Source organism: Sander lucioperca, chromosome 15 (genome assembly GCF_008315115.2).
Source record: "Sander lucioperca isolate FBNREF2018 chromosome 15, SLUC_FBN_1.2, whole genome shotgun sequence".
Lineage (NCBI taxonomy): Eukaryota > Metazoa > Chordata > Actinopteri > Perciformes > Percidae > Sander > Sander lucioperca.
In genome coordinates, this window is record NC_050187.1 from 15,696,407 (window position 1) to 15,723,489 (window position 27,083).

General features: G+C 42.9%; 1 protein-coding gene across 23 annotated transcripts in view; it reads left to right on the forward strand.

The window, feature by feature from the left end:
* tacc2 (transforming, acidic coiled-coil containing protein 2) overlaps positions 1 to 27,083 on the forward strand; it is a 52,851-nt gene extending 25,768 nt beyond the window's left edge. For 7 of the 23 annotated variants that reach the window (XM_035992565.1, XM_035992549.1, XM_035992557.1 and 4 more), the window contains 19 exons: positions 11,434 to 11,540; positions 12,004 to 13,411; positions 13,608 to 13,643; positions 14,991 to 15,048; positions 15,171 to 15,372; positions 15,803 to 15,852; positions 16,103 to 16,212; positions 16,477 to 16,630; positions 16,978 to 17,124; positions 17,480 to 17,572; positions 18,962 to 19,021; positions 22,048 to 22,188; positions 22,286 to 22,362; positions 23,523 to 23,566; positions 24,187 to 24,195; positions 24,912 to 25,072; positions 25,482 to 25,588; positions 25,867 to 25,987; positions 26,079 to 27,083. In XM_035992565.1, the coding sequence (XP_035848458.1) occupies positions 11,434 to 11,540; positions 12,004 to 13,411; positions 13,608 to 13,643; positions 14,991 to 15,048; positions 15,171 to 15,372; positions 15,803 to 15,852; positions 16,103 to 16,212; positions 16,477 to 16,630; positions 16,978 to 17,124; positions 17,480 to 17,572; positions 18,962 to 19,021; positions 22,048 to 22,188; positions 22,286 to 22,362; positions 23,523 to 23,566; positions 24,187 to 24,195; positions 24,912 to 25,072; positions 25,482 to 25,588; positions 25,867 to 25,987; positions 26,079 to 26,144 (3,151 nt within the window). In that variant the 3' untranslated portion in view covers positions 26,145 to 27,083. Of the gene's footprint in view, positions 1 to 11,433; positions 11,541 to 12,003; positions 13,412 to 13,607; positions 13,644 to 14,990; positions 15,049 to 15,170; positions 15,373 to 15,802; positions 15,853 to 16,102; positions 16,213 to 16,476; positions 16,631 to 16,777; positions 17,125 to 17,479; positions 17,573 to 18,961; positions 19,022 to 22,047; positions 22,189 to 22,285; positions 22,363 to 23,522; positions 23,567 to 24,186; positions 24,196 to 24,911; positions 25,073 to 25,481; positions 25,589 to 25,866; positions 25,988 to 26,078 lie in introns of those variants that run through there. The other 16 variants (XM_035992566.1, XM_035992550.1, XM_035992570.1 and 13 more) reach the window with 14 other exon arrangements.

Here is a 27,083-nt window from a genome sequence, read left to right on the forward strand (position 1 = left end):
TTAGCCTGCTAAACGAGAAGTAGCCATGCCCTTATCCTTTCAACCATAGTTCAGGTCCAATTACAGCATTACATCGACATCTGGCACACTGAATTACCTTGTAGATGTTGATTCTCAGAGCTCCTGAGCTGAGAAAGAAACTGGTGGAAAGGTAGTCATCCATGCTGTTTCCTTTTTATAACTTAAAGGAATAGTTATTTCTAGGTGAATAAGCATATTTCAATAAATGTTTAACTATAAGGAATTGAGAAAAATAGTACAATACAATGTTCACTATTTACAGATGCATCACATACAACAATATTGCCATATTCTAAGTGAATTCCAGAGTCTGTTTCAGCAAACCGTGTTGCCATCTCCTAAAATTACAGATTAGCATTGCTATGCATGTCTACCACATGAACTCCTAGGAAACAGGATTTGCTAATGTATGAACTTAGTGGTCATGGAAACTCAACTGTATACTGTATAATTGTGGCTTGTTAAGTAGCATATAGCAAAAGCATCAGGGTGAAATGTTTATATGGGGATTTTATAAACATTACAGGATAACGTAGAGCACTTACACACCACACCTTTTCACAATAAGCCCTATAATAACCACTTGACCTATTATGGCTGATTTCTTGCCATTAAAGCTGCTTGTGTATCACCCTCGTCATGGTACGAAGCTATCAAACACAGTGGTTTTCATTCATAACACTGATGCTGATTACATATAAATGCTCCTCATTATTTTGCCAACAGCGCAGCTTCCCCACTGATAATACTTAACATTCCTCTGCAATACATCTTGGCTTTGCAATTGATTTCATAGACTTACTTTTATAAGGGAATGACTCAGCCACTTTCACAGTGAATTGTCATTTACAACCAGCAGAGGGTGTTTTCCCTTCACAGGGTTCATGTTGTACTGCCAGCCTGTGTCTGCACTCTGCTGTCTGAATGCTGCACATATATATAATGGTAACACAGAGACACACACCAGCTCTCATGTATCTCAGTATGCGTCAGTGTTGAATTGGAAAAGACAACATATTGTTTTCTGTGTAGAATTATACATATTTTCTTATGACGTGATTCTATTTGGCTTTCTAAATGCCTCCATTTCTCAGAGAAGACCAGAATTGTGAGAAGGCGAGGCTAGCATAGTGTTGTTATATTATTTATGATATCTGAGAGGTACCAGTACAGAGGAGAGGAGTACCAACACATGGAGGGAGTATTCTGATTGGATATCACAGATTTTCTTGTTTGCCTGCAGACACACAGAGATGCATTGCCACCCTATGTGCAGCTATACCGTAAGCTATACTTTTATTCTAGTACATTTGTTTGAGTATGAAGGTCATATGAAATGCAAGGAGCACTAAAATGTACAATCTCTACTGCTAATAAAGTGATGATGATATATCAAGCAACTCCCGGGGAGCTGCTAGACATTGATTATTTTATCTTGCCCAAAGGCACTTTAGCTTAGGGCTGGTCGATATGTCCAAAATCTTCTATCTCGATATAAGTCATTCATATCTCGATAATCATATATATCGAAATATAGCATATTTTCTAGTAATAAATAAATAGTGTATTATGAAATAATCACATTGTAAAGCTTATTTTTGTATACTTGTATAAATGACAAATACACAAAAAGTGTTTGTTTTTTTCATTTTATTATGAACTTTAGTGCAAAATTAACATAATGTGCAAGGATCAGAACATAAAACGTTGTCCAAATGACGTAAATATTGCAGTAACACAGTTCGGCTGTTGTATTTTTGACATTACGATAGAAATGACATAAAACAATATATACAATATTGTTTGTTCTGATATATTTCGTCATATCGCCCACCTTACTTCAGCTGGGCAAATGATTGCCAGTGATCCTACCTACTCCTTCACCATGTGATAGTCAAAACAAACATTTTTTGAGCTTTTTCCTGAATGATTAATTCAGAGTTGCATGAGTAATAATTAAATCCATCTGTAAAATAAAAAAATAAAAAGGTCAGGCTTCCCTTTTTTAATTAATAATTATTCAAAAATAATTAAGCTGTCCGTTACTCCTACACATTTTTACTTCTGCTTTCTATCGTGACAGCTAAAAAATGAGGAGCACCTTGGTTCTTTTGTTTTTCTGGATTCCTCTGAATATCCCCCAAACCAATCAGCTCCTCCTGTCTACCTAATATGTGATTGTTGTAATAGCACTCTCTTTCTTCTATTTGAGGCTGTAGAGAGAGAGACAGATGTAAAGCACTGCATTTTAAAATATTGTAACAGCTAAACGTCCTCATTTACTTGTATTTGTGACAGATGTACTCTCCCCATTATCTTATACGCCCACAACACATGTCTGTGATTGAGATAATGGGTTCAGTGGTATCTTTTTGAGGTTTCCAATTTAAGTGCCCTGATTACTCCACTGATTGCTTTTAACATTTACTTTAATGATACAAAGAGAAAGAATGCCACAGAATTTCAAAGTATATTGTAAGAAGATATTCTGTAAATGCAGACAAAGTATCTCAGATGAAGTCTTGAGTGTGGACGTTTTGTAGACACGAGTGATTGTTTACGGGAGCAATGCAGCCTTTTCTTGGCATATGAGAAACAAAGCTCCAGACTCGGACTCAGCCCAATCAGCAGCTGTTCAGCAGGAGGATCATAGGGGCAGATCAGCAACCAGCATCCTGTCACAAATATGGATTCCCCAAAACATGTATTTGAACTGCATATCACTTGTCGTTGTGTATTTTGGGCCACTATAAGATCCGTAGTAAGATAAGCCTGATGGATTGTGGGTAGCTTCCATTGTTGCTGTTAGCCATGTTGCTGTAAAGACATGCTTTTGGGCTAATAAACGGTTAATATTCCGTCATAGTTCGGGTTATCATTGTTATATCTAGTAACAGTCATAGTGTATCTTTCATTTGCTATTTTGTTATCACCCACTCAGACAGCACCTATAATTTGCTGTAAAAGGGGGGGGGGGGGTCCCTTCTTTTATGGTCCTTTTCTGAGGTTTGTTGCATTATTTTCTTGCATAGGGTTGTTTGAATAATCTTGCGTCTCTATTTTCTTTTCTGTGCCAAATTATGGTCCATATTATTTGTTTTTCTTTCTTTTCTTTTTCTTGTGTGGCAGCAATCTTTGAGACTCTACCCGTGAAGGTACACACTTCAACTTGAACTGGCTACATAACCACAACCCAAATTTCACTTCTACAGTACTTCTAAAGATTCTTATATAACATGACATGTTTCAGATTTTTACTAACAACTAAAATCCATTTGACAGGTAGAGGCTACCTATTTTCTCTCTACTGCCATGTTATTAACTAAATAAGGCTTTTCCAATCTTCCCTCAAGCTTCCAGCCACACTTATGAAACCACAAATTGTTCTGTACCATCACAGTCTGCTTAGAAGCAGACACTATTACATTCAAACCCTCTTGCAGGCTACACTTACTGTATGTGGATCGTAGTGACCCTCATTCCTCTTGAGCGCCGTTATGAATCTTTCAGAAAAAACTGCCACAGCCATATCTTCCAGTGCCTGAGTTTGTTGAATTTTTTATTTCTTCATTTTCTTTAGTCTACATTTGGAACAGCAGTGCAAGGCCAAGCTCTTAAAGTAGCAACACAGAGAAGAGGTTAATGTCAGCCATTCGATAGAATATGAACTTGTACTTCACACATACATGCTTTGCTGTCCTAGATACATCTTTGTGCTGGTATAGGGGGTAGGGATGGCAGTAGCAATCAATAGTTTTGCTTTAGCAGGGGTCTGTTAGGAGCTGTGAGTGGGCAGTGTTTTTACTTGTCCCCTCGGGCTGTGAAACATCGACCCACAGGCCCATCCGTGACTAGAATCACATCGATATTCTTTGTGAACGTAAGTTAATGGACTTCATGTTTACATGCAAACACTCCCCTTTTCAACTGCGGTGTCAGGTTGGACATGAACACTGGGTTTTAGTGTTCTATGTGGAACTGGAGATTTTGTCTTTTTAGTCCACACAGGCAGAGGTACGACACCTGAAACCTGCGTACAGCAGGTTTGTGTGACGACGAGTGCTTCAGGCTGAAGTTGCTATTGTAGCAAGGCCCTCATTTCCTCACTTTCCCATGAGTGTACAAGAGATTTATTCGTCTCATATTTCCAACTCCTTTCTTTCCCATTTCTTTTTGACAATCGATGGGAAATTTGCTAAATCTGTTCCCTCTCTTATTTCCATCCCACAGGACACATTCTCTGTGTCTGTCACTCACACACAGAAAAAAAAAATTGGACTAGACAGAATATCATCATTGCTCTTCCAGTCTTTGATGCAATTCAAGGTTTGATGAGAGTGCCAGTAAATTAGATCACCAGCCCAGCCTGCTGCCCAGGGATTTAAACACAGAGACTGTATTCATTTAGAAAGGTAGCATATGTTGCTGCCTCTTGAGCAAAGAACTCTGGATTAAGCTTCTATAAATATCTTTAACATTTTCAGTCAGATAATGGGTTGTCTATGTTACTTCTCTTACAGCATGCAATATAATATTTAAGTTAATATTATATTTAAGTTTGATTTTGGTCTAATTTTTGGTCTCATAATGCCTGTTTTGTTAATGGGTGCCGGTACGGAGAACATAATAGGGTCAGACGTGAATACTACACACACATACTAGTCTTTTGTTTACCTCAGGCATCCCTCTGGTTGGTCACTCTGAGTGCTGGGAACATCCATTGTGTGAAAAGGAGGCACAAAAATGACGTTTTCCTTGTGCAAGTCACTGAGTGAGAGAGGGGGACCCTGGCAGGAGAAAGACAGAGTCGAGAGGTACGGTTGCTGTGGGAGGGAGGAAGACAGGGACGGACAGAGTGAAAGAGAAAGCGCCCGTTAATCAGTGGGGTTTTGGGGGTTCTGCTATTGTTAGCTCCCCTGCATAGTCACGGTAGCGGACAAGAAAAAGCTGCCTGTCTTTTTAAAGGCACAGGAGGCTGGAGTCAGGGGAGAGAGTGGAGGAGAGAGGGGGGAGGAGGCATCGCGAGCAGCAACACAGCTCAGCGATATCAGCAGCCAAACAGAGAAGCGCCACCTCAGACACTCATGCAAGACGGCAAGAAAGCAGGATTGTTATTTCATCGTATTTGTTTTGGAATATTCTCTTGTTGACATTTTTGCTCTTGGAGATTGTAGTCATCTTGGTGTTGCATCATTTTACCACCAGATGAGAAACAGGAATATTCCCAGTCTGTAAGCAGCAGAGGCTCGGGGATGCTGTGCACACAGTGAGGAGCCCTTAATCATCCACTGTTTTGCTCCTGATGCGAGCGGGTGGCGCTCATCCTCTGCACTGCAGCACAGTAAGCCCAGCCGGTGCTCACCTCCTCTGACACAGGCTGCGTGCGTCCTCTGCAAGGATCAGACTGAAAGGAGAGGGAGTTTGGAGGGGTGGGGGGGGGAAGCAGGTGGATGTGGAGGGTGGCTGGAGAGCAGGAGCAGGCAGGGGGGTCAGAGCTAGCTGAGGATGGGAGCCAACGAGTCCCTGGAGCAAGGAAAGACCCCCTGTCCCTCTCAAGAACGCATGTGAGTTTGACCACACGCGCGCACACACACACACACACACACACACACACACACACACACACACACACACACACACACACACACACACACACACACACACACACACGTGTTCTGTCTGGAAATGTTCACAGGTGTGATCAAAATCAAGAACACCCCTTTATTTAAAAGCTGAAGGTCTGGAGAGCAGCTCCAACTGCTTCTGCTTTGCCATGTTGTTTTTATTTATTCATGTCTCATGGCCCTCCATGTGACATAAATGTTCATTGTGGATGCCGGGTGATTTATGATGCAGAATGCAATCACCAGTGAGTAATATTATGGTTATGTGTTGCCATTTTTGGTGTTATTTACTGTTGCAGGCTGAAGCCAAACATCTCTTTGAGACGTTGTGTTCTGTTACCACCCTCAGTTTTTGATGCATTTTAGCTTTCCCTTACTCAGTTTTTTCATGTGCACTGCCATAAATCCTTCTCAGAGTGTAAAATCCAATGCAACCAGCAGAGCATGTCATCATTGTTGTTGTTTGCTTTTGTGATGTAAATAAGGATGAGAGAATCGGAGCACGTGCACAGACACATCAGCGTGCCTCCACTACAGTACTGTATGTAGGGATGAAACATAATAGTGCTTCAGGAGAGCCTGTGGGAACCAGAATTAGGCAATGAGTACAGTAGGTACCGCTGGGAGGCTGGTGGGGTGATGTTTTGTTCTGTGCAAAGGAGGACGTGACTGCTGCACTGGGAGCAGGAGCTGGTAACAGTGTTGAAATAGAACACGCTGTGTGGGGGTTGAAAAAGATAACTCAGGAATATCAGTGGATGACAGAGTTAGAGAGGGAGAGAGACGGAGCGTGTGCTCCACTTTGTTTTATTTATATCAGACACATTACTGCACAGGGGAAGAAGAATCAGGGGAGAAACAGAGGAGAGGGATAAGAGAAATGGTGTGTGTGTGTGTGTGTGTGTGTGTGTGTGTGTGTGTGTGTGTGTGTGTGTGTGTGTGTGTGTGTGTGTGTGTGTGTGTGTGTGTGTGTGTGTGTGTGTGTGTGTGTGTGTGTGTGTGTGTGTGTGCGTGTGTGTGCGTGTGTGTGCGTGTGTGTGCGTGTGCGCGTTCTGTCTGTAATGGAGAAATGAATGATTTATACATACGTTATTTTTCATCTCAAAGCTCTGCTAAATTCAGACCTCAGAGGACTGACTATTTTTCTAAGAATATCTGCAACAAAGTACAGGCTCTTCTTGCAGGAAGGTTAAATTAGTAGCTGTTTTCTTACAGGTGGGCAGAACATAAGCACTGTGTCCACCATCCCTACCATTAATAATACAGCTTTTGCCGAGCTCACTCCATGAGTTGTTTAACACTGTCAAAAGCACTTACAGTATATAAAGCATTCACACATCAAAGCACTGTAGGGCTCTGATGTGGAAGTGTTGAGTGTTAGGTAATGGACCAAATTATGGCAATGCTCAAGGGAATTTTTATTCATTTTATTCTGAAATATAACATGAGTCGGTTTTGTTTGTGTCTGCACTGATGGGGGGTTGGGATACTATTGAATGAACATTGCAACAACACAGCATCTGATCTCATGAACAAAATGGAGCGATATTTTGACCCCCTCCTCATCAATGCTCTGACCCACAGACCTGGCCTGTTGTTGTTTAATGTGCCATCTGCTTGCAGAAGTCTCAGATTAGGCTAGATGAGGTATTACACAGAGAGATAATCCTAGTCTGACACTTTTTTTTTTCTCAGTGGCTTCTTTGTTTTGAGAAAGGGATACCAGACTTGAGAGTTGACACGAGTCCGCATGGAGATGAGGTACATCTGCTCCGTTTATATGACCTGCAGAAGGTGCAGAGTGATTTTCCATATTATATCATTTCCTGAAGTTGAAGAATTCTTTGCAGAAGACAAGAGCTGCTTTGTGCTCTTTTCCCATTACAAAGCATCTATAAGTTGCTCGCTGCTCACCACATTACACCTGTGTTGAAACTGGAGAGGCTCTTGGAAAATGAAAAAAAAGGTTGTTGTGGTGTTTCAGGGTGTTCAGTGCCTATGATGTAATACTTTATATCCAGACACTGTCTATCTGGGGGATAAAAGCACAGGAGCTCCCTCTGTTGGTCTTTTTATTTCGACCTATAGGAGAGACTGTAAACAGTGTAATTAGGGACAGACTCATAGTATAACTGCATATTTGATTTTTTCCTTCTTTTCACAATACAGAACAAAGATTTAATGTTATTATCGTACAATCAAAACAGCTGAGAGGGAAAGGATCGCTAAATAAGAAGATAACAAAGGGATAATGAATTGCAGAGATGGAGCGGGAGGTGAGGGAAAGCGAGGGTATTAAACGTGAAGGAGGAGTGGAATGGAAAGAGATGGATGATAGTCGAGTCCAGACAGAGAGGTTTGGAGGTGTTTGACAGCCGAGGGTCGATGGAGGGAGTATGCGGCAGCTAGTACATTGAGGCTGATCGCACAGCTGCTTGGAGACCAGCAGCCTGCCTCCATTCATCCCTCTGTTCTTCTTTCTGTTTCCATCAGCTTTCATTTAATCACAGTTGCCTCCTTATCAGTTGTGATCATTCAAATTTAGAATGTTTTAGCAAAGAGCAGAAAAGTGCTTCATTTGCAATGCCAACATCTATATCTGTATATAGGACTGACATGTGGTGTTAGGTTTATGTGTCGCTGTGGCCCAGTTTCCCTCTCTTCCCCGGGGCTGGTGATGGCTCTCCCTCCAGCACTGTGAAAGCTGTTTAGACAGGCCCAGTTGGTGTGGCTGGAAGCAGAGAGACACGTCTGAAATGCGGCGTCTCCCTGCCTCACTCTGCAGAGTTTCCGTCCCCAGGCAGTCATCTCCGCCTGTAAAGGCTGCTATTAACTCCCGCTCTCTTTGTCTCTATTCACCCCCATAGCCTGACTGCTCACCCACACGCTGCTTTTCCTCTTTCAGTGTTTTGTCTGCAACAAGATTTTTTTAATTACAGCACTCCTATCAGTAAATGATTTCATGTCTATTAGATGCCATTTCTTTACATTTGAATAAAGATGGTCAATATTAACCATTCTGCGAGAAACAGAAGTGTAGAATAAACAAAAATGATGCTGTTTTTTTTTTTTTTTTTTTTTAGTTAAACCAATTCATGGGCTGTGAACAGAATAATGCTGATGCAGCAGCTGCTCGCCTCATAAATCTGCAATGTGCCTTTATTTGTCTTCCATCTCATATAATTCACTGGACCTCGCTGGTTAGGCAATCCTCAGTTGTGTGTGTTCGGGTTGGACTGTGTGCATCCAGCCACGCTGTTTCTTCCAACGTGGAACATATGGCGGAAACAACCTCCTGTTGCCATAGCAACACAGTGTTTGCAGTCACATGAAAAATGTCCTCTGCAAGGACTTAACCGGAGCACTGAAATGAGTCCCAATTTCCTCATTGTTTTGCTGTTTTCAGTTTTGTTTTCATCCATCCTCAAAGAAGCAGCTTGTATGCGCTTATCAAAAAAAAACCTAAAGCTAAATCTCTTACAGGTCTTCATAGATGAATTTGTTTGGTGTATGCTTATTTGGTCTTTGCATATTACCCTCTGTAAGTGGGTCCTGTCCTTGGAGCTGATCCTGGTTCACAGTAACTGATCCAGATGGATCTCTAGGCAGACCAATCTTATCCTGCTGGGACACACTGGGCCAACACAGGGATTACAGTTCTGGCTCCGATCTTTGCCATGTGCTGTCTCGTTTCTTCATCACACCACCCTCCAAAGTAATGGATGTGTTTTTAAGGCTTTTGATCTGAGGAGGTATCAGACTTAATATATAAAAAAACAGGCACCCCATATCATGTAATACCCTGTTGGAGCTTGTGTAGCTTGATGAATTATTTCAATTTGTTAGTGGAGCACATTGCAGCCCAAGTGAAATATGTTATTTCTGCCATATTGTTTGCGTAGAGGAACCTCCATCTCTGCTGTGATGTGACCCCTGGGATAGTGGATATATTGACCACGACAGCAAAATACATTTATTACTAGCCTCCTCTATGTCTCGGCTCAGAATTTCTTTTTTGCTTTGGCCATATTGATGGCTAGATGGTTTTTCAGCCCCCCCATGTCTCTAATACTACAGGCTTTTATTTGATCCATATTTGAGTGTGTGTGTGACAGGACCCCTACAGGATCCTGAATGGCTTCAGCAGTGCCTTGAGGTTATTATGCTCTTGTGTTTGTGTTTCTTAAAGAGGAATGGGGGTCCAAAATATTTGGCACAGTTTCCACTAGCCATTGCATTTTTCATTACGGTTTAATATTGTTCATTGTAAAAGACTCCTTTTATTATACTGTTTGGGTTTGTAGAGCACAATCTGGGTGGGTCTTTGCAATGACCAAAGAAGGTGTACATTTTCATCAGTAATTTAGGCAGAAAAGGACACTATCATTGAGATAAAAGGACAGGAAATATACAAATATATCAGATGCAGTGGTTGTATATGTAATGAGCAAGCTTTATCAGAGCAGGTTTGGCTGGTGGGCAATGGGCAGCCTTTTTTTCTGTGTGGATGTAGCAACGTAGTTCAGGAGGAAGAGAGGTAGAGGGAGGGAGGAAAGTAGAGAGAGGGAGGCTGAGAGAGAGCGAGAGACGGAGAGTGTGCAAGAATATACAGTATGCAGGCGGTGGGCTTCTGCAGCCAGTCTCAGTTAGATTGGGAGGCATCATTTCCTACTGGGGAGGAGTGGAGACAGATATGGCTACAGATGACAAAGAGGAGCAGCGTTAAAGGACTGAGGTTGTAGATTGGAAACAAAGAGATATTAGACTATAGAGAAAAGGAGAGAAGGCAGAGGGAAGGTTGGATCCGGTGGTCTTAGTCCTCATCTGAGAAAGAGGCGGTGGGCATCTACCTGTGTGTCAGGCAGTAGCATCGTGGTGCGGAGAGGTGTAGCCCGCCGGCAGCCATGGCATTGAGTACGTGGCAGGCTCTGTCTCCTCTGCAGTGGGCGCGCTGGGGCTGGGGCACACTGCTGGGAGGGGCAGGAGACGGGGACAGCCCGGGCTCTGATCCGGCTCTGGGGCTCCTCCGGAGTCTCTCCTGGGGCTCACGCCATGACAACATGATCAGTGCTGCCGTGAAGCCGATCAGACAGAGGTGAGACAGGACGGGAGGCTGAGACTACATACCGTCGGATTATACATTGATCAACAGAGCATGGGACGTGGTAGTGAGGTTGTCTAGTGAGCTTCGGTGTGGGGGTGTGTGTGTGTGTGTGTGTGTGTGTGTGTGTGTGTGTGTGTGGTCCTGAGGAAAACCAATCAATATGGATTTTGCTTAGGATGATAACATTGTGATTTTCATTTGCAGCATATTATCATGCAAAAATTGGTAATTTCTCTGTTTTCAGCTCAGTGTTCCCCTCAGTCTCTCCCTATCTATTTCATATCTGTGATATAGATCTTGAGGTGGTCTTGTGTGTGTATGGGTGTTGCATGTGTGTGTGTTGAGGTAGTGTAATCCTGTGTCTCAGATGTGTCATTATCTGTCACCTCACCGCAGATTCAGTGTTTGTAGCCATAAAAGTCACAAACAACAACCCAGAATAGACAGAAATAGTACTTGCTGGCCTTTCTTCTGGATACACAAAATACTGTCCTCAGTGAATCTCTATAAAATATTCACACCATCTATTGCAGTAAAGAATAATATCGGAACTTTGTGATGTCCTGTGTCTGAAGAAGATAAGTTATGCTCGCCCTCGCATGATGTCAACGATCATGATACAGTCACTACAGTCATTACAGTTCAAGTGATATCAGTCTGATGTATGCTCATCTTTTGTTGTAGGAGTTCAGACTCTGATGGAGGGTTTGAGACCCCTGAATCCACAACTCCAGTGAAGACATTTTCTCCCATAGATCCCCCAACCCAGCAACTAACGTCCGATGAAAAAGGTAGAGTAAGAAAATGATGCCATGATGTGCATCGCTCGTATACAGTTTGATGCTCTGTTACACCGTCATAAAAAAAAAACAAAAAAAAAAACAGGTGTAAGAAAGTCTTGTTGCACCATCTAGTGGAATAAAACAGTATGCCCTATCTGGCTTTGTTTGCTGAGACAAGCATCTCCACTGCACAAAGTGGGGGCTTCTGGGATATCTAGGAAAGGCTGACCAATCAGTTCAGTCTCATGTGGTTCTTTTTCACGACTTTCTGTCCAACTGAGAGACTCTTATTGAATTATTTATAACCTATTCATCTCAAAAATTGGATGTGTCAGAAGCCAGCTGCAACTTTTATCTTCATGCAGGCTTCCTTTTTCACACCTGCGTCTCACCCACAGACCAGTTACAATATATAATGATCCCAATTTCATTTTATTTAGATTGTATCTACTCTACTCTCCATCTTTTGCAGTAGCAGACACCTCTGTCAGTGACCCTGCCTCTGAATTGACTTCAGCTGATGCACCATGCCGTTCCCCGTCCATTGTTTTTGATGAGAACAAGCCCATTGCAGCCAGTGGCCAATACAACATTGAGGTTGTTGGAGATTCAACAAATCACACTCTGACCCGTTCACTCAGCTTCCAGGAAGGAGAACTAGACAGCGCTGGTCTGTTGGACGGATCAACAGTGGGGGGCTTCCGTCCACATTCGGAATCCTTCAGCGTAGGGACCGGGAGTGCCCCAGGGACGCTCCACAGGCCCAAGAAAGTCCGTCCTGGGTCTGTGAAGAAGAAGCCTCTTCTCAGACAGAATTCTAACCCAGACAGTCCAAAGCCAGCCTCATCCAGCAGCTCCCCGGAGATCAAGAAGCGGGCAAAGCCTCAAACTGCCAGCCCTCTCCAGCCTCAGGAGGAAGCAGAGGGGGGATCTGCAACCCCGAGCCCTGGAGGAACCCTCCGCAGGCCCAGGAAGAGCCGTGTGGAGACTCCTCCTCCTCTGCCAGAGGAGACCAATCATACTAGCCAAGACGAGAGCCCTGTCATCCCTGCCTTACCTTTGTGCCAGGAAGAGACTCCTCTCCCTGTTAGTCCAACGGGCTTAGACGAATCCCCCATTCCCCCTAGTACCTCCTACAAATGGGATCCAGATAATTTTGAGAACATCAACCCTTTCAAGACAGGAGGTAGTAAAATTGCCAATTCACCTGTTCTGGGTCGTAAAGGTCCTGTGTGTGCCCCCATTGCCACCCCTCCAGAGAGTCCCTCTGTCTCTGCTGTGGAGCCTTGCGCCCCAGCTCCTCTTGAAGAGCCAATCACCAACCCTGAAGAGCAACCCATCATCCCCAAGCGTCAGTCAGTAAGGCTGGAGTTTGACTACTCTGAAGAGGGCAGTGAGGCGTCACACCAGGCCTCTCCCCCTACCAAGAAAGTGGGCAAGAAGCCCGGTAAGATGCCTCTGAGGAAACCCAGGCTGGGGCTGAAGAAGGCCCCTCCAGCACGGACGGAGCAGCTGGACAACGATCCTCCTGCAACCCACAATGGCAACGAGGAGGAAGTCCCTGCTCCTGCAGTCTCTTACAAGTTTGAACCTGACAAGTGGGATGATCCAAACTTCAATCCATTTACTTCTAAGAAAAGCATCTCCAACTCCCCCAAACTATCCAGGCCGTCTTATTCCTTTGACACCAATAACTTTAACGACAGTGTAGACCCTTTCAAATCCTCCAATAAGATGGCCAACTCCCCTCCTAAGGCCTCTGCCTCCTTTGAACTGTCATCCAATGACTATGACAATGAAAATGACACTGACAACATTGGAGAACTGGAGGACCAAAATCAGAACAAACCTTCCAAGAAGAAGAAAACTCCTATCAAATCGTAAGTTCACAGTTTATTATCACAGGACCGTACATTTATGGGAGAGTCCACACTCACTTTGTATTCATGTGTGGGAATGTTTGCATCTCTGTGGGTGAGGTTAGTCTGTGTTTGTACGTGGTTCTCTTGTCTATTATGCCAGTGTCTTCTGTCTGTCTCTCTGTCACCTGTGTCTGTGTATTCTCATATGTCGCAGGAAGTCCAGGGGTGTGTCTTCTCTATGTTGTCTGTTGTAAGTACAGGGACAACACAACCCTCCATCCCTTTTTGACCCTTCATTCCATGTGGTTCCTCTTAAAGCAGCATGTTGCCTTGTTGTCCTTTTCCCTAGTAACAGAAACATAACAATGTCTTGTGCCCACTATCAAATATAATTCTATTTCAACTTTCTTTTCATCCTGCTCATTTTAGAAAGAATACCTGTTTTCAGTTTTGTGGTTTATTTTGCAACTTTTGCATTATAAAGGTACAATCCCGCCTATGAATGTGCCAATTGAAAAACATGAAAGTACAATTAGTATAGCCAAACTTGATATATTATCTTAATAATTGCTGAAATAGGTGTAAAAGGTGTACATCGAAACATCATTTTAAGGAGTTTCCGCGTGGACACACACACACACACACACACACACACACACACACACGAAAGGCTTGAAACATTCATCCAATTGAGGTCAGTGCAACAGTGTTCATTGAGGTGCTGTTGAATGATACACTTAACAAATGAAAATGTATTAATGAGTTGCCTTTAGCATTCACTCTTTAAAACATTTAGAACAGATTCTAATAGTTTTCTATCAGCACTTTCTCCAAAACAAAAGTGTAAATATTGGAGCAAATTCTGTTGTATGGTATAATGTTCCGTTTTCTACTGAAGCTGACATATCTTTCTTTGTTATAGATGTGTTTTGACATGCCACTGTGTCCAATCTGCAAGTGTGTAACAAAGGAGGTGCTTGTGCTCCCTCTTGTGTTCATAGTTGGCTATTGTTGAAAAAGCTGAAATTATATAATTATTATACTAAATTTATATATATATAAAGATTATACTTTATAGATATATATAAAGCCCTTTACAAACTCTCTAAGAATCAGTGTTTTATGGGATCTATAAATTAAAAACTGTGCTAACAAAAGTAAAATTCTTCCACTTACAGTTATTTTACAGTAATAGATTATGTTTGCATCAATGTCCTAACTAACCTGCTACATTACCAAATACATTCCGGTCTAGGATCTGTGTTATTTGTGGTTTTGTGTGAAAAGTAAACCATTCATTTACAACTGCTCTTCACTGTGCAGTTACTAACTATAGATTCAACTCTCTTCACAAACATTTCCCTGTTCTGTTCATTTCAGCCACACATAGACTACAGTAAGTGGTACTGTTACACATATGGTAATGCTGCTCTATGCAAATGTTTACATTTTAGCATTTGTGAATCTATACACAGAGATATGTAGCAAATACACAATGCTTGGTCTGTGACAGTGACTGTTGGATCTAAATAAGAGTTATACTGAAGGCCATGAATGACTCTGGGTCTTGATGATCGATCGTTTTTCTTTTTCACAGTAATACTTTCAGAGTGAAGAGGTCGCCAAAGAAATCTCCAATGTCTGACCCCTCCCAGGTGCGTACCTAATTCTCCATATCTGTACATCTCTCTGTACACTTGGCTCTCTCACTGTTGTCTGCCTGTATTTTTCCCTCTGACTCTCTAACTCTGTCACTACCACCCCCTCTGTGTTGCAGGATCTTACGCCGGCAGATGAAGCTCCCTCCCTCCACCCACAGGACGACCACGCCACAGACGAGGAGAAGCTGGCCTCCTCCACCAGTCACAAGTGGGCAGCCCTGCCTGACATGGATCCAGATTTAAACTCTGACCAGCAAGACTTCCCTCAGCCATGCGACCTCACTTCCTTTGTTAATGAGAACAGTCTTCCTCATCCAGGTGAGGCTTTAGCTGTCTGACTCTCTTGGATTCCTACCTCCAGCCACCTTTGTCCAAATAAATGCTGATAGAGATCAAAGCATAGCGCAGACAGGCGGTGCCCAAAGGAAATTCAAAGCTTATGTTTGGATTAACTGTCATGTACAGTAACCAGCCACATTACTCTTCATTCATCCAGCGACGGCATTGATTTTTGTTGTGGCAGTGAAGTAAGCCTGCTGGCCCAGTTCTCAATTGCCCTCTGACCTCCAGAAGAACCTCCTCTTCCCAGAGGCTGTGTGGCTCAACCCATCTGGGTCAGAGATGAAATAACGAACAGACAGCCCTGCCTCAGCTTCTGATCCCATCAGTCCAGAGCTCAGCACTGGCTAGAAATGTCTCTCCATTTCTTCTTCTGCGTCTAAAGTTTTGTTTTGTCTTTCTGTGTCAGTGCAAGACTATGAAATTGAGTACATGGAGAAGCTTGGCCCTGCTTCGCCTGTGAGTATTTGATGTTATTTAAAGAATTGTGAATGGTGAACTGTGAGTATTTGATGTTATTTTAAGAATTGATCAAATGTTTGCTGTGGACCCCAGGGAGAGTAGCTGTGCTTAAGGGCACAGCTAATGGGGATCCTATAATAAACTAAACTAAACTAATCTATGCTGGTACCTTTTTATATATGTTATTTGAAATTAGAATTCAGACTTAGAAAGTGTATTTTTTCTTCTTCTTTTGTGTGTCTTGTAGCCAGTGTCTGTGAAGAAGCCATCTTTGTACCTGAAGTTGGATTCAGTATCTGACAACTTAACCAAGAATATGTGTGCACATGGATCTGAGCCCAGCTCCCCCTGCACAGGGTACGACACATTCTACTACTACTTTACTATATGTTTTGTCTGTAATTTATGTAGTTACTTTGCAGTGTTTCACTGTATACTGTAGGTATCACATTGCAATTTGTAGTGCTTTACTGGTATATCTAGTTAGCTAATCATAAACCATAATGATTTGGATTGCATAATGCATGCAGACCAGCTGCTCCTGCAACGTTTTTCGGTAACCATGTCATCCATCATATATAGTACATTACATGCCATGTCCCACTCTCTCACTGTGTGCAGGAGCTTTGAGGAGATGGAGGCCCAGATAACAGCAGGTATAAAGACACCCGTGCTGAGCTCTCGGCCTGGTCCTGAGGGCTCTGCTGGGGACAAGGGCAGGAAGAGAGAAAGCGAGGCACTCAGCCGAACACAGAGCACAGAGAGGGATGAGCAGGTGAGCCGAAAGCCTTTTTGTAAAGATTCAAACTGAGCAGTTATAGAAAAAAAAATCACTCTTATTTCTGTGTCTTGTCAGTCACCATCATGTAAGGAGAATCTGTCAGTTTTGATTTTGTCACATTTACACCATGTCATTGTTTAGTCACAAGGGGGAGAGTGCCACACTGCTCATGCTTTATTGTAGGCCGTCACTGATAACACATGCTCCCACACTAGCTTCCCAGCTTTAAACTCAGTGACTCAGCTCCCAATGCAGCCACTCAAACACTCAGCGCTTGCTTTGCCATGCTGACCCCTGCCCTCCTCCCTGCCCTCTGCCTACTCCTCCTGGTATCCCTGTAGCCCCCTAGCCAGGGCCCCGTGGAGGCCCCTGCTCCAGTCTTGGCCATGCCCCTTTTAGACAGGCTGTCTGAGTGTGACGACCTCCTGCACTACCTGGAGCCTGACCTGGCTGAGACCAACCCCACCGCATTCGCCCAAAAACTACAGGTGTGTTGACAGACCAAACATGACCCCTCTTGATAAACCTTACAGGCCTTGCCTCTGGTGGCCGAATTGTGACCCGTGTGACTGTGTGTGTTTTTATGTTAATCCTATTGTGTTACCTACATCCTGCCTTTTTCATTTTCCCGTTTTTCACCATCTCCTCCACCACCTCAGTTGCAGTTTTTGCAGTAGCTTCTACTGTGTGAAATACTGTAGATTGATAGACAGCAGCAAGTGTGTGCTCTCAACTCAAGTTTCTAAATGTTTTCCCTTTGCGCTCTCATCCTTGGGCCGCAAACCCCCTCCCTCACCCCTGAAATTCATCAATCCCCCAACACCCCCCATGTGTGCGGCCCAGGAGGAGCTGGTGCTTGCTGCCCTGAGGATAGAGGCTCTGCAGGTAGCCAAAAACATCTCTCAGTGCCCCTCCCTCTCCACTGTAAACCCCCAGGTACTGCGCTGAGTTGTGTGTGTGTGTGTGTGTGTGTGTGTGTGTGTGTGTGTGTGTGTGTGTGTGTGTGTGTGTGTGTGTGTGTGTGTGTTAGGGGTGCATGATATATCGACTGGATATCGTTATCGCGATATCACATTGCGCAATATTATATCGAAAGTGTCGCAATAAGTATGCAATATTTTTTTATATTTACTTTTATTGTTTCTAATATGTCCTGTTCTGTAGACATGCTCTTTATTTATTTATTCATGTTTTACCAGTCCAATATGACTGTCAGTTGAAATAAAACCTTGTGTTGTAAGAAAACTTGTTTTATTTGTTATGAATCCATTTTGATGCGTTTTCCCATAACTTTTGTAATTTTACATATAATAATGATAATAATGCATTTTATTTAAAGGCGCCTTTCTCGGCACTCAAGGACACCATCCATCCATCCATCTTCGTCCGCTTATCCGGTCTCGGGTCACAGTCACCATATGTTAAAGAAATATCGAAATTAATATCGATATCGCAACATTCATAATGAATATCGCATTATCACATTTTGTGCATATCGTGCAACCCTAGTGTGTGTGAGAGGAAAGAAGAAAGATGCATCATGAATGAGTGATTTTGGAAAAGCAGGTTTGTGTGTGTAAAATAGCTGTAGTGTGCGTGCATGTGTCTCAGCCTGCCTATCCCTCCCCCTAACACACCATTCTGAGTGTTACTGTGAACTCATGGCCTTATCAACATTGGTGGCTGCACCACTACATCCGCAGTCCTCTTCAGTCTCCACATATGAAATATCTAACATGGCTTAAAGCGTCCAGCTCCCACCCTGACTAGCAGCAAGCTCTTCCAGGTTGTCTCCTCAGTGACAGAGTGCTGTACCCTCTTAGTCCCTCGCCTTTATTATGCATGTTGGGCAACATGCATGTTGCCTGTTCATGAAGGGCTTACATGAGCATGAATGTGACTGGGAATGTATCACATTAGACTTAATATCAGCAGCAGAGGAGTTACATGGATATAACTCTCCTAGATGTATTTGTTGATGCTTTGCTATCATTACCCCAAATCCCAGTCCCATTCTTGTTTTGTGATTTGGTCCTTGTCATAGACTAACAGAAATAACAAACAGGTACATCAGGTAGGTTATTAGTCTTCAGTTTGGCTGGAATTTTAGGTAGAACTTGGGAATTTTGCTGGTTGACGGCTTGTGCTGAAAGAGCAAATAAACCGCATATAAAAATAGTGCGATTTTTCACTCGGCTCGATGATCAGTGGTGAATCTACATTTTATTGTCAGTGGAAAAACTCTCATAAGAGTTGGAGCAGGGCAGGTGCTTCCCGGTCCTCTTTCCCTCCATGTCTCATACTGTTGTCCCACACATTTTACAGTCTCGACTCAAGAAACCCAGCACTCGGCGGTGGAATATCAACGGGTCACCCTTACTCAAAGTAAGAGTAACATTATACCCCTGTGATCTGTCCTCGTCTTAATCCGACTACAGTGCAGTCCAGGTATTTGGTCCTAAACACATTTTTCATTGTTTTTAGCTCAGTGCAGCAGTACTATGGATTTGAAGTAACTGTGAGATTGAAGGTAAATGAAGGCATTCACATCTACATTGTTTACGAGTGAAGGAATCACAGCCCTTTAATACATAGTACCTCCAATTTTGGATAGTGCAGCAAATAAGGGCTATAATTCCTACGCTGTTTACCCAATGTGGATGGAAATGCCATCCAATTAAAGCTCAGCACTTTACTCTCCTAGTGCTGCAGAACAGAGCCAAAACAATTGTCTAAATACCTACAGACTGCACTGTATACTCTAACTCCTGTAAACCCCAGAAGTCTAAGACTTTTTTTAAGGTCTCCCTACGTTTTAGCCGACCATAGCTGTACTTTGGCCCTGTGAGCAAATTAGTCCGAGTTGTGTTTTTGGCAGTGACATCTAGTATCTCTCTTGTAGTCTTTAGACATCTACTACTGGGTGGCTTTTGTGTTTGACGTAGTGTGTGTGTCTTGTGGCTTCAACTGGTGTCTTCAGTTGTCCCTTTTTTGTCCACATTAAGTAGTTTTTCCTCAAGTCGACAGTGTGTGATTTATGCCTATAGCAATCCTGAAAGAGACGCTAAAATGTTTGCAGTTTACTTGACGTATGATCACCGTATGATGTGATCCAGGATCATCTGGTAAAGGTGCTTTTTGTACAAGAATGAATTACCAGCAGGGCAAAGCGGGTGACTGTCCCAGGGCCTAAGACTCTCAGGGGCCACAAAGGCCCCAGTTTGTTTGTGTGGCACTTACTTTGTGGTAATTTCGTACATTACAAATGTGTTTGATAATATGCACCGCCAAAGCACAATTAATAATTGGTGGTTGGTTTCAGGGCAAAAATGGATTGGGGGAATGCATGCTCGTGGGAAATTGTTGGGTCTTTGTAAATTATAGAGTGTGGTCTAGACCTACTCTATCTGTAAAGTGTCCTGAGATAACTCCTGTTGTGATTTGCCACTATAAATAAAATACAATTGAATTGAATGTCAATAGGGGCTTCCAGCTCATTTTTGCCCCTAGCCCCCTAAAGCAGCAGCAAGCATATACTTATAAGGACACACATTTATTCAGCATAGCATTTTATTATACTTCATTCCAATTTATGCTACTGGCTTTTCATGGGGATTTTTTTTGGGATTGTCTCCGTAAGACAGAGAAGTTACTGTGTCATGAGTCAGACCACCACAGGACAGGTTTGGACTGCTTTTCTTAAATTTTTTGTTTAAACCTCACTAAGTGGGAGGATAATCTCAATCAGTACCTGATTTGACTGGTCTTTACCTTCAGTGGAAAAATGGAATTACTGCTCCAGCCAGACCAAACACTTCACTCTCTTTTCTGCCTATTAGTGGATCTCAGTCTCCTTGTCCCCTGTAAGCCCCCACCATTTCATCAAATCCTCCCGAAATCTGGCTCTCCCAAGGATGACTAAATCCCTTTCAGAGCAGAGTTTGAGGGGACCAAAAATAGTACTAGAATGAGGATTGTTTTTGCATTTTGATGTGATGTTTGTTGGGTTTGTTGGAGTATTGTCATAGGTTGCAATGGTCACATGAACACATGCACAATATACTTTGGTTTGTAGTGTCTCTCAGTACACATCAACACTATATCATAAGTATTTTTAATGATATGGCGCTTTTCCATTACATGGTACCAGCTCGACTCGCCTCGACTCTACTCGCCTTTTTTGGTTTTCCATTACGAAAAAAAGTACCTGGTAACTGCTAACAGGTACTTTTTTTAGTACCTCTTCAGTCGAGGTTCCAAGTGAGCTGAGGCGAGCCGAAAAGGTGACGTGAAAGCGACAGAGGGGGGTGTCCTGAACAAACCCACTATTTTTAAACAGTTTAGCCAGCTGTGTTTTTTTTTTTTTTGCTGCCTCCAGCTTCTTCTGAAACAAAATGTGTCTTCTGGCCACAACAACACACCTTCAACGTTCTGTGTGTGTGTCGTGTTAGGTCACGGCAGTTTACTGCGGCGCCACTTGTTTCAGTTCTGCGGAGGCTCCAGTCAAGGCAGAGCTTTCGCCGCATCCTACGTACACACACACATGCTGGCTCGACGCACACACCAGGTGACAGATGTATACATCAGGCCACATATTACATATAGGCTACGCCGAAAGCTCTGCGTGGAGCCTCCACAGAACTGTAAAACAAGCTCAAGTGGCCTGATGTTTATACTTGTGCGCTGGTGTGTGCGTCGAGCCGGCCGGTGACGACCAGCCACACTGAGGCGGTACTAAAATCTGCAATGGAAAACGGACGCACAGTGTGCCGAGTCGAGGCGAGTCGAGCAGGTACCATGTAATGGAAAAACGCCTTTACATTCTGTACATTTCCTGGTTCACACCACATAATACTCTTTGTAATTGTAAAATAATTGGGCAAATGCTGTAACAGGTTACAAGTATGATTCTAGCCACAACAGGTAAGACCACTATGTTGTAATATGCGTAAACATCAGACTAACATCTATTCCCCATGCTGCCCTGTCCGCTACCCTATCCTCCCTCTCCCGTATATGATGCAGCCCTTGCTGTATCAACTGCTGCTCTCCTTCCTGTGTGCCTTGTCTGGACCCAATCACATTCAAGCTACTGCGATGAGCAGGTGATCATGACCGCTCAGCTGGGGGCAGCATCAGCCAAATCACTTGGCTAATACTGTGGCAATGAAGACTGTTTCATCCAATCATGTGGCAGCTGACCAAGTCTTCAGGAACATCACCAGCCTGCCTCATTAACATATTGATATTGCTGTGTGGTACATTTTGATGTAGTTTGATGCTGCATTGTGGTTTGGTTCAGGAATGTGTGTGGGCCCGAGGGTGAGGATGTCCCATCTGTAGCTCAGTCTGGTTTGTAACTGGTTATGTTTCCTTTCCTCTCCCGCCTCTCCTCTGTTTCCTGGAAGCAGCACAGAGACGTGTCATCTCCAGTAGAAAGTGGCGTGTCCATGAACTCTCTGTACGCCAGGACCACCACCAGCTACATCGAAGGGGAGAGTCCCCACCTGCCCAGAGAACTGGACCACTCGCTGGGCATTGCACGAGAGGAGGTGCCCCCCAAAAACGTTTCTTTTTATGCTATAAGTCATATACTGTCAATACTTCAATTCAACATCTCACACTTAACGGTTTCGTCACCCTAATCAGATCGTGACCAAGGAGAAAGAAGTGCTGGAGTGGCAGAGGAAGTATGAAGATAGCCGACAGGAAGTGGGGGAGATGAGGTAAGAAGTTGCACCTTGTGTTGTCATTGCTTACATCCCAGTGACATCCCATCCTTACACTACAGCATGGATATAACACCTCCCCGTGTTTCTGTTAAATGGTATGGTGTCACCATGCTTAATGTCTTATTTTCAGACCCCACCCATCACCGTGTAACCTGTCAATTGGTTTAATCTCGCTTTAAGTGTAAAACAAAGCCATGGTTAACTGCAGAGTGGAGAGCCAGTTAAAGAAGTCCATCTGAGTCTTACTATCAGCATCAGTGTTAGTGGTGGAGAATAGAGGATTAGATGCGTTTGATATGAGATATGTAAATTATCCATGGGAAAAAATGTATTAAGGGCATTTCGATTAAACACCACCAACTGTCTGACAACATCTCAAAACTGGGATTAACTACACTCATATTTATGTCTACAGATGAACAATCTATGTCCAACAAATGTGGGTTCAAGGAGATAGAGATACACAGTACTGAGACCTTGTTCTCTGTCAGCAGGTGGTGGGTGTGGGTCCAGCTGGCCACAGCTCAGTTAGTGTGGATAAGACAGAGCTTAGTTCATTTGACTGATTGGCCTCAGGATAAGGAGGGGCTAAGAGGCTAAGGGGGAGGCATGGCTAATCAATCCTCTTACCTCTTGCATCCTGCTTTTCCCAAAACAAGGCTTCCTATTGGGCCCTGGTGCTCTTTGGCTTGGAGTGTGGGGGAACTTCTAGCAACAAGACTCAGATGGAAACTGGACACAGTGCAGATAAATAAGAGATAAAAAGCTAAGGGTGGTTTTAAAACTCTCTAACCCTATTTATCCCTTATCCTATGTTGTAGGCTGGGTAACAGTTTCTGTGTGTTTGTCGTTTACCTAAATTCTAAGAAAATATCTCAAAATAGCACATTTTTCACTCAACTTGGACTTATCAGATGTTCCCAGCAGCATAAACGCAGTATCAAAGTTATGACTGAAAGCACAAATCAGAAGGGCCAGATCCACAGCTGTCTGACTAATATCCACCCAGTTACAGCTATGTTTTTTATTTAAACATCTTGATAACAAACAAACAGGCATGTATACAAAACCTCTATTTTCATTGGTGGAGACAAATTGTCATACTGATATAACCCCCATCCGTACACTGATGATCTACAATTTCTCATTCTTAGGAGGATTGTTGCTGAGTATGAGAGGACCATTGCACAGATGATAGGTGAGTTAAATGTTTTTTCAGTTTCTCCCAAAACACGAGCATTGGTCCGAGGTTATTGGACCCTCTGTCTTTTCAGCACGCGTGCATTTTATTTCAACCCAATTACTTTTGATCCCCAACCTCTGCCAATACTTTTGGCTGCACTTGTTTATTTGCAAACTGAGCAAAATATACTGTATTTGTGTGCCCTACTCCATTGCCACTGATTTCAGAATTCAGTAGTCTTTTTATCCTCTGACACCAGCTAGCGCTAGCTATGTGCTTGCTTTCATGTTTGATTGATATGAAGTGAATCCTGACGTCATTGGAGGGGGAGGCGCTCACCATTTGCCCACGCGTGTCCAGCTTCTCTGGGCTCATTCAATTTTAAATTCACTTGACATTATTTCTGCTCTCACCTACATCTTCTTTGCCACCTGAAGATATGATTTTTCGCTGCTGTCTAATTTCATTTCTTACTCTCATTAAAGCACTGTCACAAAAAGCAACAATCTTTCTCTGCTCGTGTCTAACACTTGGCTCTCTCACGTGTCTTGCCCTCCCAGCTTGACTTAACACAGTCCCTTCTTTTCTGTTCTGCTCCCATCTTTGCTCCCCTTACTATTTGATAACCCTGACAGGCATGCCAGGTGAGTAACGCGGAAGTGTCCTTCACTTGTTTGTGTCAGCTTACATCTCTCCACCCGTCCGTCAGAGAGGGGAGCAGATGTGCTCACTTTCTTCATCTCATCCAGTGACGTTTGTTTGTCCATTTTGTTGCGTTTCATCCTGTATGTTGAGACACTGTATTTTTTTGAATGGATAAAACTAATCTTTTGGCATTTACTTTATGTAATTCTTCAGTTGCTGATATTAAAAACATTATAGAAACCTTTTAGATGTACATATAGGCCTACCTTAAGACGCACATCTGCACTTCTGTACTGTAGATGGTTGCGAAAGTCATTCAATCAGACTTAGTGAGTTAAGCAGGTTGGTGATCTTAGCTTTTGACAGAAAAGGAAGCGCTGGGAGGGGGCTGAAATACTTCGTAAGCTTTGTCATTAAATACTGAAGGGTCTGGATGCCACTCAAAGCAAACCAGCTGCCAGCTCTGTTTCTATGGTTTACAGGTCTCTTTGATTGTCCCATTGTTAAGTGCTTTTGTTTGCATGCTACAGAAATACCCATATAATGTAATATAAAATGCTGTTAAGTCGTACAAACCCACAAATTCATTTTTTGGGTTAGGGTTATATTGTCCAAATGTGTTTGTTTGTACGTCTGAGTGTGAGTGAGAGCAGACTCTTCAGTACATAGACTGATGATCTGATCTACAGTATGTGTGTGTGCGTGTGTCCATCAGAGGATGACCAGAAGGAGAAGTCTCTCTCCCACCACACCATCCAGCAGCTGATCATGGAGAAGGATCAGGCCTTGTCCGACCTCAACTCTGTGGAAAAGTCTCTGGCTGACCTCTTCCGACGTTACGAGAAAATGAAAGATGTCCTGGAGGGCTTCCGCAAGGTGACTATTTCACAACTAATGAGTGTTTTCAGCATGAGCGGCCTTGTACATTTAAAATAAGAAGAGTTAAGATATCGTAGTCAGGGCTCTAGTGCAAAATACTACATGACATGGCAACCCTTCCTGGATTACTTTAACAGCCTACCATGTACCAGTGTGACTGATTGAGGTTCCTACACACCCTCCATCATCCCTTCCTTTTTTTTACCCCTTTTTTCAGTTTTGTTTGTAGTTGTCAATTTTTATTTCGTGTTCATTTTAATTGTCTATCTGTCCTATTTCTGGCATTGTTGCTGTTATAATGCAAAATTCAATAAAAACAGTCAAAATAACCGGCCTTGTAAAGGATCTAAGATTTTGCATGACAATCCTTAGTGCAGCCATTTAAAACATTTCTTACTCCATTCAGAATGAAGAAGTTCTGAAGAAATGTGCTCAGGAGTATTTGTCAAGGGTCCGCAAAGAGGAACAGCGCTATCAAGCCCTGAAGATTCATGCAGAGGAGAAACTTGACAGGTGAGTCTCATTATCTGCAGTTTATTCCACCATGACTGCATTTTCCCCAAAGAGAAAACAGCACAATGTACTTACTACACAATAACTCATTGCCCAGCTGAAATATGTTTGGATGTAGGCCAATGTAATGAGCTGTTCCTATAGATTATTTATATTCCATCTATATGACATTTCTAAAGATTCATTTTGTATTGTCTTTGCAACCATGCTTTCTGGGCTTATGGGGGTTACAGAGAGGTGACTTGATTCTCATTATTGTATCACGCGTGTGCTTCCAGGGCCAATGCAGACATAGCTCATGTGCGTGCCAAGGCCATGCAGGAGCAGGCCGCCCACCAGGCCAGTCTGAGGAAGGAGCAGATGAAGGTGGACTCTCTGGAGCGTACTTTGGAGCAAAAGGTCAGTCTGAATTCCTTAGTTCAGATGTGAAATCCTATGAAAGTATCCATGCGAACAAGTATTTAACGTTATTTCAACCATTGTTTAACAGAACAAAGAGATCGAGGAGTTGACAAAGATCTGTGATGAGCTGATCGCCAAGATGGGAAAGAGTTAGCGAACACACCAAAACTCAGAAGAAGAGCGATTGTGGAAAAAGAAAACTACTTGGAAAATATAGCAGATCGGTAATATTCACCACCTCTTCCAAAGACTGATGGACATTTAAGGCCAAAATGGTCTTGGGGTTAAATTGCCTACTGACTTTGTGTATACAGGATCCACAGGAATGGCTTTTTCTTCTAATCACTCTGTACATTTTTTATGTGTATCAGTGTATCGTACTGTACCGGGGGTCTGTTTTAAAGTTTTAGAAAATGTATCATATCACTAATGTGTGTGTGTGTGTGTGTGTGTGTGTGTGTGTGTGTGTGTGTGTGAGTGAGTGAGTGAGTGAGTGTGTGTATGATAACGAGAAAGCCAGAGCAGCGTTTGTGGGTTAAATGATCTATGATGAGGTTGCCATGACAGCCACTGAGGGAGAAGACAGTTTACCCGTTCCTGTTGTTGTCTCCTCTTGATACGAAAAAAAGATAGACTTCGAAAAAGAGTAACCGAGATTTAGATATATTCATAAAATGTTGATACACCACTAAGAGAACACAAACTATCACAATAGCTTACTGCATGTTGGAAAATAAAGGAGAACTGGTCATGTTATACGTATGTTTGTATATACTATAGGAAATTCCAAGTATGTAAAAGAGTCCTCTGCATTTTTGATAGTTATTCTGTCATCCTCGGTCCGCTTCCCTCATCTAACCTTGTAGATATTTGTCATACTTGTCATAGCTTTCTCGAGAAAATTGTGCGACTATTTTTTGGGATTTTATTTTGATATGAAGCTAATTGTGACCTTATTCAGTTGTGACCAGGAGTGATTTAATTTTGGATGGATATGTCTTGCTGTGGTCGTGTCACACTGAGGAATAACTTCTCTGCACAGCTGCTGTACAGCATCTGCTTCCAAAGTGCAATAAAAGATGGCAATACAGCA